The sequence below is a fragment of the Oryzias latipes genome, chromosome 23 (genome assembly GCF_053564925.1).
Source record: "Oryzias latipes strain Hd-rR chromosome 23, Olatipes_Hd-rR_3.1".
Classification (NCBI taxonomy): Eukaryota; Metazoa; Chordata; class Actinopteri; order Beloniformes; family Adrianichthyidae; genus Oryzias; species Oryzias latipes.
The window spans coordinates 16,754,867-16,770,872 of NC_136259.1; the positions used below are offsets into that span (position 1 = coordinate 16,754,867).

General features: G+C 39.8%; 1 protein-coding gene across 10 annotated transcripts in view; it reads right to left on the reverse strand.

The window, feature by feature from the left end:
- Positions 1-16,006, reverse strand: part of LOC101162567 (ninjurin-2) — a 55,722-nt gene that overhangs the window by 30,949 nt on the left and 8,767 nt on the right. For 5 of the 10 annotated variants that reach the window (XR_911108.4, XM_004083027.5, XM_011491100.4 and 2 more), the window contains exon 1: positions 5,293-5,535. Coding sequence is in view for 7 of the 10 variants with exons in the window: in XM_004083027.5 (XP_004083075.1) it covers positions 5,293-5,388 (96 nt within the window). In the remaining 3 variants the exon portion in view is untranslated. Of the gene's footprint in view, positions 1-5,292; positions 5,627-16,006 lie in introns of those variants that run through there. The other 5 variants (XR_911109.2, XM_011491102.3, XM_011491103.4 and 2 more) reach the window with 4 other exon arrangements.

Sequence of the window (16,006 nt, forward strand, 5' to 3'; positions counted from 1 at the left end):
ACAAATTCAAGGAAAAGCTTTTGTTTTTAAGATGAGGGTGTGTGCACATGAACACATGAACTCCAGTTAGAGGTCTGACAGAGCTAAGTTGGATTTATAAGTCTGGTGTGCATTTGTGATTTATGTGGGTGTGGGTTCTAATCGTCCCTGAGCAGGAGCCTCGGCTTTGCAGAGGGGGTTTCCTGCTGCTTCTTGGCAAGCGCCTCTGGAACAAATGGATGAGGAACAAATATGCGGCGGCGCTGTTTAAGTGCAAAAGTTCCAATAAGTGATTTCTTTAATTGCTCTAAGAATGCATGAAATTCATCTTGACAACACTGCCATCATAAATCATTTCATATAGTGGACAGGATGAGTGTGCTACAAGATGAAAATGCAAAACAGAAGTTACAAATACAAAAACAGTGGAGGTGGGCTTTGTTTTTGCTACTCTTGTGAGCATCACTTTGGTCATTTGACTCAGAGCAAAAAACAGAAAAATGTGGGCAGACTTGGGTCCATCTGGTATCACTCATCAGGTTTTTATTTTTTTTTTGCCCACACTCCTGACATACAATTCACAACTCCTGAAAGCTGGTTTGGATTCGGCGTAAGTGAACTGTCATTTTCTCAGAAATGAAAAGAAAACACAGCACACCCCCTGGACAGAAAGTAAGAAAGAAGAATGGAAAAATGGTAATACCTCGAGACCAAAATGGGAAGACTAAAGGATAAAGATTTAAAGAGACGAGGATAAAAAACAAAGTTAACTGAAAATGACAAAGTGATTCATAAATGGCCTTTTCTTAAACAAACATCCATAATAAAGGCAAAAACTGACACACTAAAACATGGAGTCATGTTTTAACTGACGTCATTTTTGTTTCAATTACTAAACAACTTCATAAAAAAATAAAAATAAACTGAGATGAGCCAGAAACACTTCAGTCACTGGAACCATTCACACTGGAATGGTTGGATGAATTAAGTAAATATAGGCAGGGAAGGCAAATACATTTTTGCATTTTGTTTTGCTGTTGTTTCCTTTCACGAAAGATGAATGCAAACATCAAACTGTAGAACATGATTTCATTACCAAGAGAATCATTGCCCACATTGCAGATTTGGGCTGAAACTGAATTCTTCCCCTACACCCCTCGGGCTTCTCCTTATCCCTCCAATTGTGGGGCATTTGGAGTAATAGAGGTGTCCGAAATAGTTTTTTGAAAGGGCTCTGTATCCCTTCGCCCACGAGGGTAATCTGCATCGCGCTGAGAAAAGCTCTGAAGCACAGAAGTTTACATTTAAATGTAAGTAATGACTTTTTGTTTTAGCACGACTGTCAAAGTTAGTTTCTGCAGAGCAGCAGGAGTTCATTAGAAATATGTCTTAATTTGTGGGCTGGACTCTTGATGTCAAGCAACACATCCCCCTTCCCACACCCATTCTGAAGGGAGTTTGTGGCCCGCCTAGCATATTTCCTACATCACAAATATTTTTCAATTGGCATTTTTGCGTCTGCTCCTGATTCACCACAATTCGAATAAAGAAATACTCAGAAATGCTATTTTGATCTTAATTTTCTTCATATGTGTCACAAGAACATGTTAAAAAACACCAAAAACATGATTTTTATTGGAGTGGGTCTTTAAGGTAACAGTGTCTTAGCATGAAAACGAGAACATTAACACCGGAAAACCACAAGCTGCAGATATCAGTTACTTTGTATGAGGTATTACCTTTACACTTTAATATATATTCACAGTGACACAGAAGAGGCGCCAAATAATGATCTACTGAATGAAATTCTCACATATTCTTTATATACGATCAAAGCATGCAAGTAAAATAATCCTCAAGTCTTTGGATGCACAAAGAGGCGGTTAAATGACACACCTATTTCACAATATCAGTAGTTGCACAACAGCATTCATTTGAATGTCCCATGTCATTGAAAGATGAGGCCAGCTGGGCCTCAGATAAAAGTTCTCAGAATCACACAGGGCAACGCACACACACACTCACACTTTCTCGTACTTCACACCTACTCTCAGAATGTGGCATCTGCCATGTAAAAGCCGGTAGTGGGTTCGGCACACACAGACACACACGCTGGTGGCTGCATTGTGTTTTGGGGTTTGAAAAGCAGGATCAAAAAGACAATGGACCTGAAAGATGAAATAAACTAAGAATGGCAAATACGGAAAAACACAAGCTTTGTTTTTATATGTTCTTCCTGTTGTGCTCCTCCCTAAATCAGACGAGGTCACTGTAAAAAACTAGTTGCAACTTGCTCATCTTTGATTAAAGCCTTCACACGAAATGTACCTGCCATATCTTCAGGGTTGCAGTTATTGTCACCTTTGGTCTTGACATTAAAAAGGAGAATTTTGTATGTATACATATATTGAACTCTAAAGTTGAAGAGAGATTTGTGTAGTGAAGTTCCCAGGACCCCCTAAGGGGCTGCAGACTTCCCTAAAGATACCATACCTTCCAAGGATTTTCCTGTTTCTCTTGTCTAAATGCGATGGGAATAATAACTGAAGGGTTGCAGAGGATATTGTATTTCTTCATTTGCATGTGAGGTCACTAAAAACTTCTTTGCCACTGTTAGCATTTATTTAATGCCAATGCTTTATTTCATGTGCCATCCTTAATGGTATTTTAACGAATATTATAATTGCTGTATTTTGTGATTTACTTTATTCCTTACCTAACATGTTCTTGTTGTCTAAGAAAAATACTAATGCTACCAAAAAGACCAAGAACAATATCTGATTGTGTTTTTAAAAAAATCGCACAAAAGAAAAAAACAAACAAAAAAACTCATTTTTAAAGTATTTTAAAAGATTAGTTTTTATTTATTTTAAACATGAGCTCTTAATTTGGGAGGGGTAACAGGTAATTCAGCACCCTTTGTGTGTGTGTGTCAACAATCACGTACGCATGCAGACAAAATCAAGTTAAGAAATAAAGCATGAGCTAATATTTCGAAGTAGATAGTAATTTACTGTAAGACTCATTCAAAAAAAGTCTGTTCTCTTTGGAATGATTAGAAAAGTGCAAAAGAGATTTCAGGACAAAATGATTAAATTTTTGGTACAGCCAGCAAACACGCGTCAGATGGCGAGCACTCACACCATATTACTTTCTGTTATTTGGATTGGATTTAAAAAAATAGAATGATCATTACTGAAGGCCTAATTCAGTGACTCAACATAGAAACGTGCCGCCTCGGCTTGAAGAAGCCCTGTGATTATAGCGTACTGTGTACACGAGCTCCACACCCTGTTGCTGAGCTCTATACATAGGGAGTGACTTAGAGGTGCAAAGCCCTCACACCTTACAAATAGATTTATCAAGACAGCTTTACACGTACAATATCTAAAAGCCTCCCGCGAAATCCAACTTTGGAAAAAATTTGCACGCCTTTTGTTGACCGTGATACGACCTTATGTTTAGTTATTTTCTGAAAACGTCATGAGCTTAGAGACACATTTAGAAATCATCCCGTCATTGTGGATAAATATCAAGCAGCTTCAAGCGATATTTGAAGTTCTTTGTGGATGGTTGACAATGAAGGGTTGGTTTAACAGAGGCCCGTGTCCAAATGAAATGTCCTGACAACTCAGGAAAATAAAAATGGCTAGTATTTGATTGGTGAAATATTCCGTTTGGGATTTTGACCGTACAGTCATTATTATATGTTTTCTCCGAGACTGCCCCTCTTGACGTTTTGCATCTTTAAACCACACACAAACAAGACAAATAACACAATATAACAAATCTGAATATAATATATAATAAATATAATAATAATAATATAGCTAAATATAAGATTTATTATCTGTTGTTGCTGAAGGTCCCAAATGCTGGAGAGAAACTAGTTAATGTGTTACTTAAACTTCAAAAATACACGTAAACAGGATAAAAAGACTACAAAAAAAAATGAAAAAAATGTCAAACACAAAGCGTGAAAAAAACCCTAATATGGACTAACTAATAACAAAGGTTGCGTCTGAATTCCTTAACTTATCACCACTTAAGCCTTGTTTCCACTGAACAGTACAGTACAGTCCGGTCTGGTCCGGTTTAGAATGGTCCAGGCAAAAGATTGATTGGGTAGCTTTGCATCATAGTTGTGCGACTACAGCAAAACCAAAGCTATGAACAACAACAAGGGTTGGCAAGACCCAACAAGACCTCATTTTGTTGCAGGCATCTTTTCCTGATACACGTCAACTGAGAGACAATAACTGAATGTTTGGAAATGTTATAACATATATTATCAAATCTAACTTTGATGCTTCATACATTTCACAATAATTCTTAAACAATTCAAAACCCCAAGTGTGTCTCATGCAAATGTTAAAGGTAATCTGACCAGAGGAAGTTGTCATTTTAGTTGTGGTCATAATACATGTTGTTTGCTGGTGTTGTGCTTTCTAAGCCTTGCATTTTTCGACTGTTAAGACGTTATAGAAAGTTACTACTTTATTTACACATTGTACTATCTGAAAAAATGTTTTTTTTAACCTAAAAAGTGAACAACAAGAGATAAAAACTTTAAAATCTAAAATTTAAAAAAAGAATCGACTGAAATTGAACAAAAAGATCAAAACAATTATTTAAAAAAACAAAAATTCGTAAAAGAAACATGGACCTGAGACATTCCATGATCCTGTTCCATTCATACTAATTACATTACCTTCATTAAATGAAAGCATTCAGTTGTTTTAGACTGCTTCAACAATTAATGTTAGTAATACTTTTTGAGACATTGTCAGCACATAGACTGCTATGGACCTATACTATTTCGGAGACAACTATGGATGTCTCATGTCTCTTAATCATAACCTCCTTCAATTTTTGTATCATTAAGAATTTACACAAGAAAACGCACATAAGTTATTCTCAAGTCTCGTGTCGAATCTGTCACGTTTCCCACCTTACAAAGACCTTGTTTCCTGGGGATTGTGAAGCCCTGTTTCCATGACCCAAAGCTACTTTTGATTACTTTATTGACTTTTGCACCTGAGTCCTAATTGATATTTGATGGATGTTGTGATCATATTTTGGTCCTGGAATAGAGCACAGACACTCAGCTTGAACCAGAGAGCCAAACAGCAGCTCTCTGATCTTGAGCTTTCACATTGGCAGAACATACCACAGCTCTGTGGTAAAACCTACAGGAGCAGGGATTCAGAGTGAGAGAAAAGGATGATGAAAGAGAAAGGAACAGGAAGTTTAAACAGAGGGAACTGCATTTTGCTTGATCTCACATTCGCATGTGTCGTCAGCTGGACTAACCTGGAGAGGGCCGCCGACTGGCATGGTGGATCTCAGCGATGTTAGGTCCATGTCCCGACCCTGCTCTCCTCTGTCTGTCTTTCCCAGTCCTTGCATCTTTGGGCCTGTAGCAAGCAGTCAAGCACACACACCTAAATGAGAGTCTTACAGCAGCGAAAGTGCGTTTGCAAGAATGGCACTTGTCGTCGTTAAAGGCAGTCACCCTGTACGCTAAAGGCACCAAGCAAAGCCAACGAGGACAACGGGGGTCAAGACGAACAAATGGCGTATTCACACTGTCCTGGTCTCCTCCTCTCCCTTACTCTCAATCTTTCACTTTGTCCTTTTGTCTGCCTCTCCATGTGCCACTACATATTAACAAACCAGGCAAACACTTTCCAGACTTGCAGTGTGACCACATTTAAAATTAGTATTGCATCTTTCTTTGGCTGTACTGTCCAGGACTAACCAAAACCAGCCAAGAAACATCAAGCTGGGTTTATTTGAGCCACAAAGAGTCAACAGTGTGTTCCTTTTATAATCAGTTTTCTTGATGTTTAGCAGTTTGCGGCTCTCTGAAGTGAGAGGCCCCATGTTCTGAAACAAGAACCCAAACGTACCAGGAGCAGAGAAAATGAGTTAAATAACATGTAATAAATTCACAAAGACTTTCTCCATAATTGAAAAAGAATTTGTCAATTCAGTTATTTATTTATTTTTTACTGTTTCAGGGGAAATTAGAAGTCCTGTGTGAGAAGGTGTGAGTAGTAGAAACGTGCTGGCATTAATTTAAATATTTTTACTTCACATGGAGAACAAAAAATACCATGAGGCCAGATAAACAACTTGGAAAAAATAAAGTAAAGGCAAAAAAAAAAAAAAAATACCGCGATGGCGGACATATACAAAGAAAATTAAGCTTATTAATCATTTAATCAAGCTTTATTTATTTAAAAAAAGTCATTTTTATGCATTGCAGCTCAAAGTGCTTTGCAATTTAAAAACAGACAACAACAAAACACAAAAAAAAGGAAAAAACTTAAAACCAACCAACCCCTTTGCTGCCCCTCCCCTCCATTGACACATTCACCCCACACAATGCATTCGGGCACGAAAAAAAGACTATAACTTTTAAAGAGACATATGGGTTGGCTCTAAAAAATGCATTTCTGAGTATTTCTTTATTCAAATCATTGTGAATCAGGAGCAGACAAAAAAAAGCAGGTGGAAAAAGGTTGTAGGCGTGGTGTAGGTGCCACGGTCAGTAGGCCAGAAAGCTCCCTGCTCCGCTCCTTTCTGATGCATCCACTTGTAGACGACTAGATCCATGTACGTCTTCGTTTTCCTTGTCCTCGTTTTCCAAAATGTCTCGCCTTTTTTGTTGCACCGGTCATGTTAGATTGGTGGTGTGAGGCATTGTAAGCTAGTGGGAGAGAGTGTAAACAGAGGGATGACGGGAAATAAGTAAGCCGGCTTAGTTCTCGCCAACAGTCACCCCCACAATTAACAACTACTGAACTAATGCCGCTCTGCAGAAACTATGTCCTAGAAAACAATAGAGGTTTTTGGGGAACAAACATTCTCAATCTGTGCACCGAAACTGTTGAACACTTTACCTCAGAACTTTCAACAGGTTTCCTCATTGTCCAGTTTTATCAAAAAATTTTAAAACCCTGCATAGCCACCTTTCCAACATAAGAATCCCCTCTGTGGGTGCTTTCGCATTTGCTCTTGCTTTTATAAGTGTTCTTGTTTTATTATCCTACTTATTTTATATTTTGCTTTCAAATTAATTTAATTACTTTTCAAATGTTTTAACGTTTTAATTGTTCTTTTTGAGATTTTAATGTATGGTGCCTTGTTTGACTGCAGTTATGTAAAAGCACCATATATATAAACCTGACATTTCACTTTATTTTGGAGCATAAAAACAGTATACCGGTAATCATAATTAAAAGACCAATGGAAACGCTTTTAAAATAGATCAAAAGATGATTGAAGTGGGTTTTAAATTTAAAAAATGATCATTTAAATGGTTTAATCCTTTGTGAAGATTAAATAAGGTTAAATATTATTTTTGTTAGATGCACATTTAGTATTTCATGTTTGATTGAACTACTCCTGACTCCTGCCTTTTAATAGTAAGTCAGCCTTGTGAACCTGTAATCATTAATTGGAGAAAGAGCTGAAAGCACTGATATTCATTTTCTATTCATTTTGTAGTTCTGTATCCTTAATTACTAATGTACTTCTAGGTTATGACTTAGAAACAGTGGCATGTCAGATAAACATACAGGCAAAAGTTTTTAAAAGTAATTTTATCTCAGGCAAGAAAAACAGAAATCCACCAAACCTCTTTAATATTTGTGTTGGGTAATTTTGCCCAACATAAACCAAAAAAATGTGGAGCGTTTACCACAGAGGTTCTCAAATATTGTTTACGGTATGTGAGAAAAACGTCACTCCTTTCACTTTTGTTTTTTAGGTAATTATGTTTTTTTGGCATCCCTTGAAGGAATCTTCCGTGGGATGTTACTAGTATTTTGATTTGAAGAATTCCACTTCTCCTATCTTTCTGGGTTTTGGGGGGATTTGAGGTCACCATTTTACAGCTTATAATAGACAGACTTTTGTGTGGCTTAGTGAGCTGAATAAACACCATGTTAATACCTAAATAACACATTGAAAAAAAATTGCCCTACGTTTATTTTTAATGGGTAACTCTTCTTTTAAAGCTAAAATGTATGTAACAAAACCTCCTTACTGCGTCAAACATTTCTGTGAGGTCTTTAAAGGAGCACATTTACATCTCCTTTCTTTGAACAGAAGCTGCCAATGTAGTTAGAGCTGCTCATGTTATTAAAGTTACATAGTTACTAACCCTGCTGGCTTACAGAGATTTGCAGGGAGATGATGTTGACAGGAGAATAAATCAGGTTTTTAGAAAAATCACTGATTTGGTTTGAAAAGACATGCAAAGCCTGTGCATGTACCTGTTCTAAGGCAAGCTGTATTACATTTATTCATTTATTCTGATATTTTTCGTTGTTGTGGAAACACTTCTATGTTTTTTATTCAGTTACATTTGTTTTTTGTCATTTTTTTGTAATGTTTGTCTTTTTTTCTATTTTTACTCAGGTGTTTGTTTCTATTGTTTCTATTTTGAAGCCTAACATTGAAATGGTAGACTTTTGTTTTGTTTTTTGTTTTTTTTACATTTTGTCTTGCATTTCTCACTGGTCTGATCAGTTTTCACACATGACCAAAAAGTAGACTCTTGATTAGAAGACACATTAAATGCAATCAGAAGGTAATCTTTCTTATGCCTTTCACTTTTTGCTTTTGGCAAGTTTGCATGTGGCTTGTAATTTCACTTCTTTGCCTTCTTGTTCCATCACTGAATAAAGCCAGTTGCATACATGGATTTTGAGTTTTTACATGGTAAAAGAAGTCACTGCAGAAAACGTTTCTCTATCTGAAGAAAACACTATACTGTATACCGCTCAGCCTGGAATGGTAAGAGCTTTCAGCAATATTGTAATTTGTGTTTCTGAGCGATGCAAATAAAAACGGGGTGGACCTGTTGTGAAACACTAGTGAAGCTGGGAGTGCCCTAAAAGGGAATACCTTTCAACTGAAGTTATTTATAGTGTGCCTTCAGAGCCAGGAGATTACGGTTGCGATTTGCCTGCAGTCTTTTGAATGAGTAAAAAAAATATATGTGACTCATGCCGTTTATAAAGGTAAAGCTCTTCATACAGTTGGTCCTCCTACACAAAGAAACTGTGGCAACATCTGCAAAAAAGTTGTGTTGTCATAATATTTTGCCATTAGACAGAGAATGTAAGCTTAACGCTAAAATCATGAGATTTTGATAAAGAATCAAATCTAAAAAACTACAAAAAGTTTTTATTAAATTGGGGATATATGCAGCTTTTTTTTTTTAGCTCTGTTGAAGTATCAGCGGGATTCTGAACAGTGGCCTTGAGCACAGAGGTCGCAAGTTTCCTCCATGCATGCATGTTTTTATCACTGCTTTTACAGGATCCTAACTCAGTCCAAAAGCATACAGTGTCATATTGCACACAGTTTGGCCCTAAGGTGGACTGGTAACCCAGTCAATTATCTGCTTTCGGCCTGTCTATAACTCTCAGCAACATGCAGGTGTAGAAAACAGATGGAAGGTTGCTGCAAAAAGTAACTCCCTCAAAAAGGTTTTGTATAATAGTTCAAAATAATCACAGTGCATGATTATTTCTATTTATCTACATCCAAATATATCACTAATTGCACACTTTCAAGTTATTTATCTTGTGTTGGATACATTTATTGTCTTAAATGCAGTTAATTCCCCACATTGTGTATATGCTCGTCATGCCACCAGAACAGCTCAGACCTGTTGGGTTGTAAACACACACAGAGCCTCTGCTGCCTTGTAGTATAAGGCGTAACTGGACGCCTTATGTTTTCTGAAACATAAGGCGTCCAGTTTTTTTATACACGCAAATCGAAGCACATTTCAGTCAGAAAACTCATGCAGTAAAGAAGATTTATTCCATATTTCTTTTAGTTTGGCATAAGGCTCCTTTCAGATACATAAAACAAAGATCTCCATAGAAAACTTTGGGTATTAAACTACCCCTATGGAGCTCACAGGTGGAGGGTGGGGTGACGAACGCAGAGCTTGCGGAAATGGAAGAAGAGGATTGGACCGCACCTGGAACTTAAGTAGGACGCTGAGCAGGTGAGTTGATTAGACTGAACCGCCCGCAGGGAGGAGTAACCAGGTAAATGCACTGCTCGAGTTGCCTGCCTGAAATACTCCCAGGGTTGTTCACTTAGACCAAGATCTGAGAGGTTTTACACAAAAGCCCAGTGCTACAGATGTATCTTTATATCTTTCTTGTTTTCTGATATGATTTTTCGAAACAGCTGGTAAAGATGAGGAACATTGAATAACTGATCATGGACCTTTATGGACTATTGCGTCACACAGAAGCAGCACGTTAGGCTGAGCGAGACCATGTACCCTTTGCTCTTATTGAACAAACGTATCCAGATGACTTTTATTTCTCCCGCTGCTGTGTCTGAAAGACGGTCGCTTCTGCTGTCTTTCTCTGATTGACTTTAAAAGCTTGCTTTCCCACATTAACCTTAGAAGGAAAAATACAAAAAGTAATAAAATCAGGGGACCTTTTTTTTTATTGTCTTGATGAAAATAAAAAAAAATATCATAAAGTTCCGAAACTGGAACCAGGCTGCCTCCCCATCCCGCAGCGTTTTTCTGTCTGGCCGCCAGCTCGCCTCCTGGGACCCGGCGTAGTGATCGCAATCACTCCAGCTCCATTGGCCCTGCAACAGACTGTCCAATGTGTACCTGCCTTCGCCCAACAGTAGCCGGGACGGGGTCCGGAAACCCCGCTCCCCCGAAAGGGATACAGCAGGATAAGAAAATGGACTGAAGTTCGGGAGAACTGTCGGATCAATCCGCCATATTGGATGTGTATTCTACCTGCTGGCACTGACAACATCACGTGTCCAACATTGAGTCCCTGATTGTCAGAGTTTAGATTTTTTAACTCTGGCACGCCGCCCAGATCACACCCCTCGAATCGCACTGCTGCCAGACATTCACACCTAGCCCATCGCGCGGCAGGACCTCAGATCATGTCTGTACCATTGACTTAACATTGTAACTGGCCGCCTCTGCCAGTGTCTGCTTGTGTTCGGTGTGAATGCAGCTTTACTGTGTCACTTTTGTAAACTACAACAAGTAAAAAAAAGGCCGGATGAATGGCTAAAAGATAAAAAAGAAATTCACATTTACTTCTTCCAAGTTGAAATTATATCAGGATTCTATGGTGGCCCTGAAGTGCAAGTTACACCAACAAATCACTCAATTTAAAAACATTTTAAAGATCACGATATTTGAAAAAAAATAATAAAAAAAATATTACCTTTTAGAAATCAAAAACAAAACACAATTCCAAAAAAATGAAACAAAAGGAAATGAAAAGTTTCAGAAAACAAAATTAAGTCCCAGAAATAAAAAATAAAATGTTAAAAAAATGAAACACAATAAGAAACCAACAGGTGGTTCAAAAACCACAGGAGAAGCATTGGGAATAAAACAGGAAAACAACAAATGGCCGTCCCAAATATTCTGGCAGGCTCACTAAGCTTCCACTAAATTTACTTAGCAAAGACAACTAACTAACAGAGAAAACTGGCATGTTTAAACAAGATAAGTGAAGTTGCGTCTATGTAAATGGGATCCAGTTTTCTACAAATGCTAAAAGTTGTGACGTAAACCTGCTGTGGCACAGCTTTGGGCGGTAAGACTACAAACAAACATGACATTTCTTCAAGCCAAACTTGTGGGTTTTTAAACTTTACTATGTGTTTCAATACCTGCAATGACTTGATTTCCCAATGAAACTTGGCTCGCTAACACTGTGCCTTTATAAATCTGCTTCTGGGTGAGTAATCTTTGAGGCAATTGTTCATCCTCTCAGTCACTCTGACACAAACACACACGCTTCTGCAGCTGAGTACCAGGCAGTGCTGACCTCTCACTTTCTACCTCTTTGTTGGAGACGCGTGCACATAGAAGCACACTTTAGCCAGACAGTGCCAGTCTCTCATCCCATGATGAAAGGAGCTTTATGCTCCAGGAAAATCATGAAAAAAACCCACATATTCACATTCTTGTTTCTCTTTTTTTTCAGGGGATGTCATGATTCTTTTCATCCCAACATTTTAAATTACATGTCTTACACATCTTTTTACATAGATACACATTTCTGGGATTATATTGGAAGTTGGGGGTATGTGCATATGAGTACCTTCACAGTCATTTACTTCCATATGGATGCAGCAGAGTGCCTTAGGATGAGGGCGTGACAGATTAAAGAGATAGTTGGAGTCACTGACAGATATGCAGGTGTACATGTGCTTTTATGTTCCACCTGTTCACAATGTGTCCTTTTCAACCATGCAGTCCAGTTCAGCTCTGATCTAAAAAAAAAGTGCGGCTTTAAAGACCTATTTTTTTCTGATGATTGAGGACATATATAAAGAAAATTAAGCTTAAACTTAAAATTTAGCTTGCTTTTCTGAGAATTTCTTTATTAATTTAGGATCATACAAAACATGACATCTGAAGAAGAGCATATTTGTGATTAAAAATAAAATATGCCTGGCAATCCACAAGCTCCCTGCTTTGTACTTTCAGCAATGAGGAGGGAAAGGGGGGCAGGGTTGGTCCATGTCAACTGTCCCGCCCACAATTCCGAGACAAATTTCTAAAGCACAGTTGGAGGTAGAGCCTTTAGCCACCAAGCCCCTGTTTTATGGAATAAGCTCCCAGCTCATGTAAGAGAGGCCGACACGGTTTCTACATTCAGAGTTAGACTTAAAACATTCCTCTTTAGACAGGCTTATTGCCAGGCTAGCAAGTAATCAAAGAATGTTTAACTGCCCCCCTAACTCACCTACTGTAATGCAGTTTGGGGGAATTATTACAATTTCCATTACATCCATTATACATATTTTTCTCCGCAGAAGGAAGATGGTTTCATGAACCCGGCTAGGGTGGACTATTCCCCCTGCTTAGATTAGTACTATATTGTATTAATAATGCTGTGCTAAAAAAGTAGATTTTCTATTATTAATATTATTATTACCATCTGCTATATGTGCCATAGTGCATGCAACTTACTATTAAAATGTTTGAATTAGACTTAATAACAATAACGTATATTTGTTCATAGGCTGCTAGATGTGTGAAGCTGGGGAAAGTATGGTGCACTGGGGTTCTGTCCTCCATTCTCTTCTCCTCTCCTCTATTCTTGATCATCATTTATCATTTAGTTCTCCTTGCATCTGTTTGGTGCAGTTCGATTCATGTATTGTCCCTTTTCCCCACTCCCCTCCGGGAAAGCAGGAGTGATTACAGATTTCAATTGGCTCATCTTGTTGCCCCAGAAGTCTCCCAACTCATCTGGATGAAGTCCATCTGCTGGACTATTTAAACATGTAGTTGTAGAAAATCTTTGCTAAGACACTGGCAAATCGCTTGGAAACTGTTCTGTCCTCTATCGTATCTGATGATCAAACAGGATTTATCAACGATCGTCATTTCTTTCACAATGTTTGAAGACTGTTAAATATTCTTCATCATCCCTCTCCACCACATACACCAGAAATAGTTCTCTCGCTCGATGCTGAAAAAGCATTTGATTGTGTTAAGTGGGACTACCTTATCTCATGGATACGTATTCTCTACTCTTCCCCAGTCGCAGCAATTCGTACCAATAATAATCTTTCACCTTTTTTTAAGCTGGGACGTGGAACAAGGCAAGAATGCCCTTTATCACCATTATTATTCGCTTTGGTCATTGAACCTCTGGCAATTACTCTTTGAGGCAATGATTCTATTAAAGGTATTTAGAGAGGAGATTCTGAAACGAAAGTGTCTCTGTGCGCGCACGACAGTTTACTATATATATATCTGATCCACTACACAACCTTCCTCATTTACTCACACTTTTGCCTGAGTTTGGAAAAATATCAGGTTACAAAATAAATATGCACAAAAGTGAACTGATGCCCATAAATCCTGTTGCACTAAAAGTGCCAAAAGTGTCAAATTCCACACCATTTAAATTAATGGTGTGGAAAAATAAATTCAAGTATCTAGGGAATTGGATCACAAGCAATTATAAATATATGTACAAAACAAACTTTATTCCATTGTTAGATGGTGTAAAACAAGACTTGCAACGCTGGCAATCCTTACTAATTTATTTGGGAGTCAGAATTAATGTTGTTAAAATGAACATCCTACCTAAATTTCTATATCTTTTTCAGTCAATACCTTTATTTTTAACAAAAAACATTCTTTTCTAACCTAGACCATCTGATTTCATCATTTATGTGGAATGGAAAGACTGTCTACATTCGTAAAAATATTCTACAATACCACAAAGATTATGGGGGAATGTCACTTCCCAATTTCCAATACTATTACTGGGCTGCCAATATCCGTACATTGCTTTATTGGCTAGAGACATCAAGTTTTAAGGATCTTAAATGGTTATATCTTGAACGAATTTCATGTCAATCTGCCTTTTTACATTCTCTGCTTTGTTCAACAATACCACTGTCACAATCTCTCGACAAAATTTCACAGAACCCAGTAGTTAAACATTCATTTTGTCATGGTTTTCAGTTTGTTGTGTCTTGTTTTTCGTTTTAGTTCTTGTTCTGTCTTGTTTGGTTCTGTTTCCTGTTTGGTTCTGTTTCCTGTTTTATTTTGAAAGGTTTCCTGTCTTGTCATGTTTCTTGAGTTTTACTTCCTTTACTTCCTTTGGTCCCCATCTGCCCTGATCGTGTTCACCTGTGTCTTGTCTGCCCTGTCTGTATACAAGTCTTGTCTCTGCCTCCTCCTCCTGTGCTGGTCCATTAGCCTTTGTCATGGTCCACTATTGGGTCCAACCGGCTCTCAAGCCACCCCACACCGTGACAGAATGGACCAGCCATATTTTCTGGACCCAGCAGAGCGGGACATGCGGCTTCTGGAGGCCTACTGCCAGGAAGCCGAGCATACGAGGTCTTATTGGGTCTTCGACCAGGCCCAGTTCTCCTCGTATGCCTGGAGTGGGAGCCCCCTGGACTTTACTGGGAGCCGTCTTGCCCCGAGGGGGGGTCGTCGTCGCCGTCGTCCCCCCCGTCCCCTTCCTGTTCCAGAGGTGGTCCGGCACGCACCACATCCCTTTCCAGTGGGGGTGCCGGATGCACCCCATCCCCGTCATGTTCCGGTGGTGGTCCCGGATGCACCACAACCACGTTCAGTGGTGGTCCCGGGCGCACCATGACCCGTCCCGGCTCCCAGGGGGGGTGCCGCCTGCGCCCCGACCCGTTCCGGCTCCCAGGGGGGGTGCCGCCTGCGCCCCGACCCGTTCCGGCTCCCAGGGGGGTGCCGCCTGCGCCCCGACCCATTCCGGCTCCCAGGGGGGTGCCGCCTGAACCCCGACCGGTCGGCTCCACGTCCGACCTGCCAGAACTCGGCTCCACGCCCGACCCGCCAGAGCCTGACTGCTGGCCCGACCCGCCAGAGCCTGACTGCTCCAAGCCTGACTGCTCCAAGCCTGACTGCTCCAAGCCTGACTGCTCCAAGCCTGACTGCTCCAAGCCTGACTGCTCCAAGCCTGACCTGCCTGACCGCTCGGCCCCCCGGCCGTCCTCCGGACCTGCCTCGCCGGACCGCTCGGCCCCCCGGCCGTCCTCCGGACCTGCCTCGCCGGACCGCTCGGCCCCCCGGCCGTCCTCCGGACCTGCCTCGCCGGACCGCTCGGCCCCCCGGCCGTCCTCCGGACTCTTTGGACAATTATGCCCGTCGAGGTTTGTCCTCCGGGGGGTACTGTCATGGTTTTCAGTTTGTTGTGTCTTGTTTTTCGTTTTAGTTCTTGTTCTGTCTTGTTTGGTTCTGTTTCCTGTTTTATTTTGAAAGGTTTCCTGTCTTGTCATGTTTTTTTCGAGTTTTACTTCCTTTGGTCCCCATCTGCCCTGATCGTGTTCACCTGTGTCTTGTCTGCCCTGTCTGTATACAAGTCTTGTCTCTGCCTTCCTCCTGTGCTGGTCCATTAGCCTTTGTCATGGTGTTCATGTTCCATGTTTTCCACGCTCATGTTTCCATGTCCCTCGCCACGCCACAGTAAGTTTTTGTTTGTTC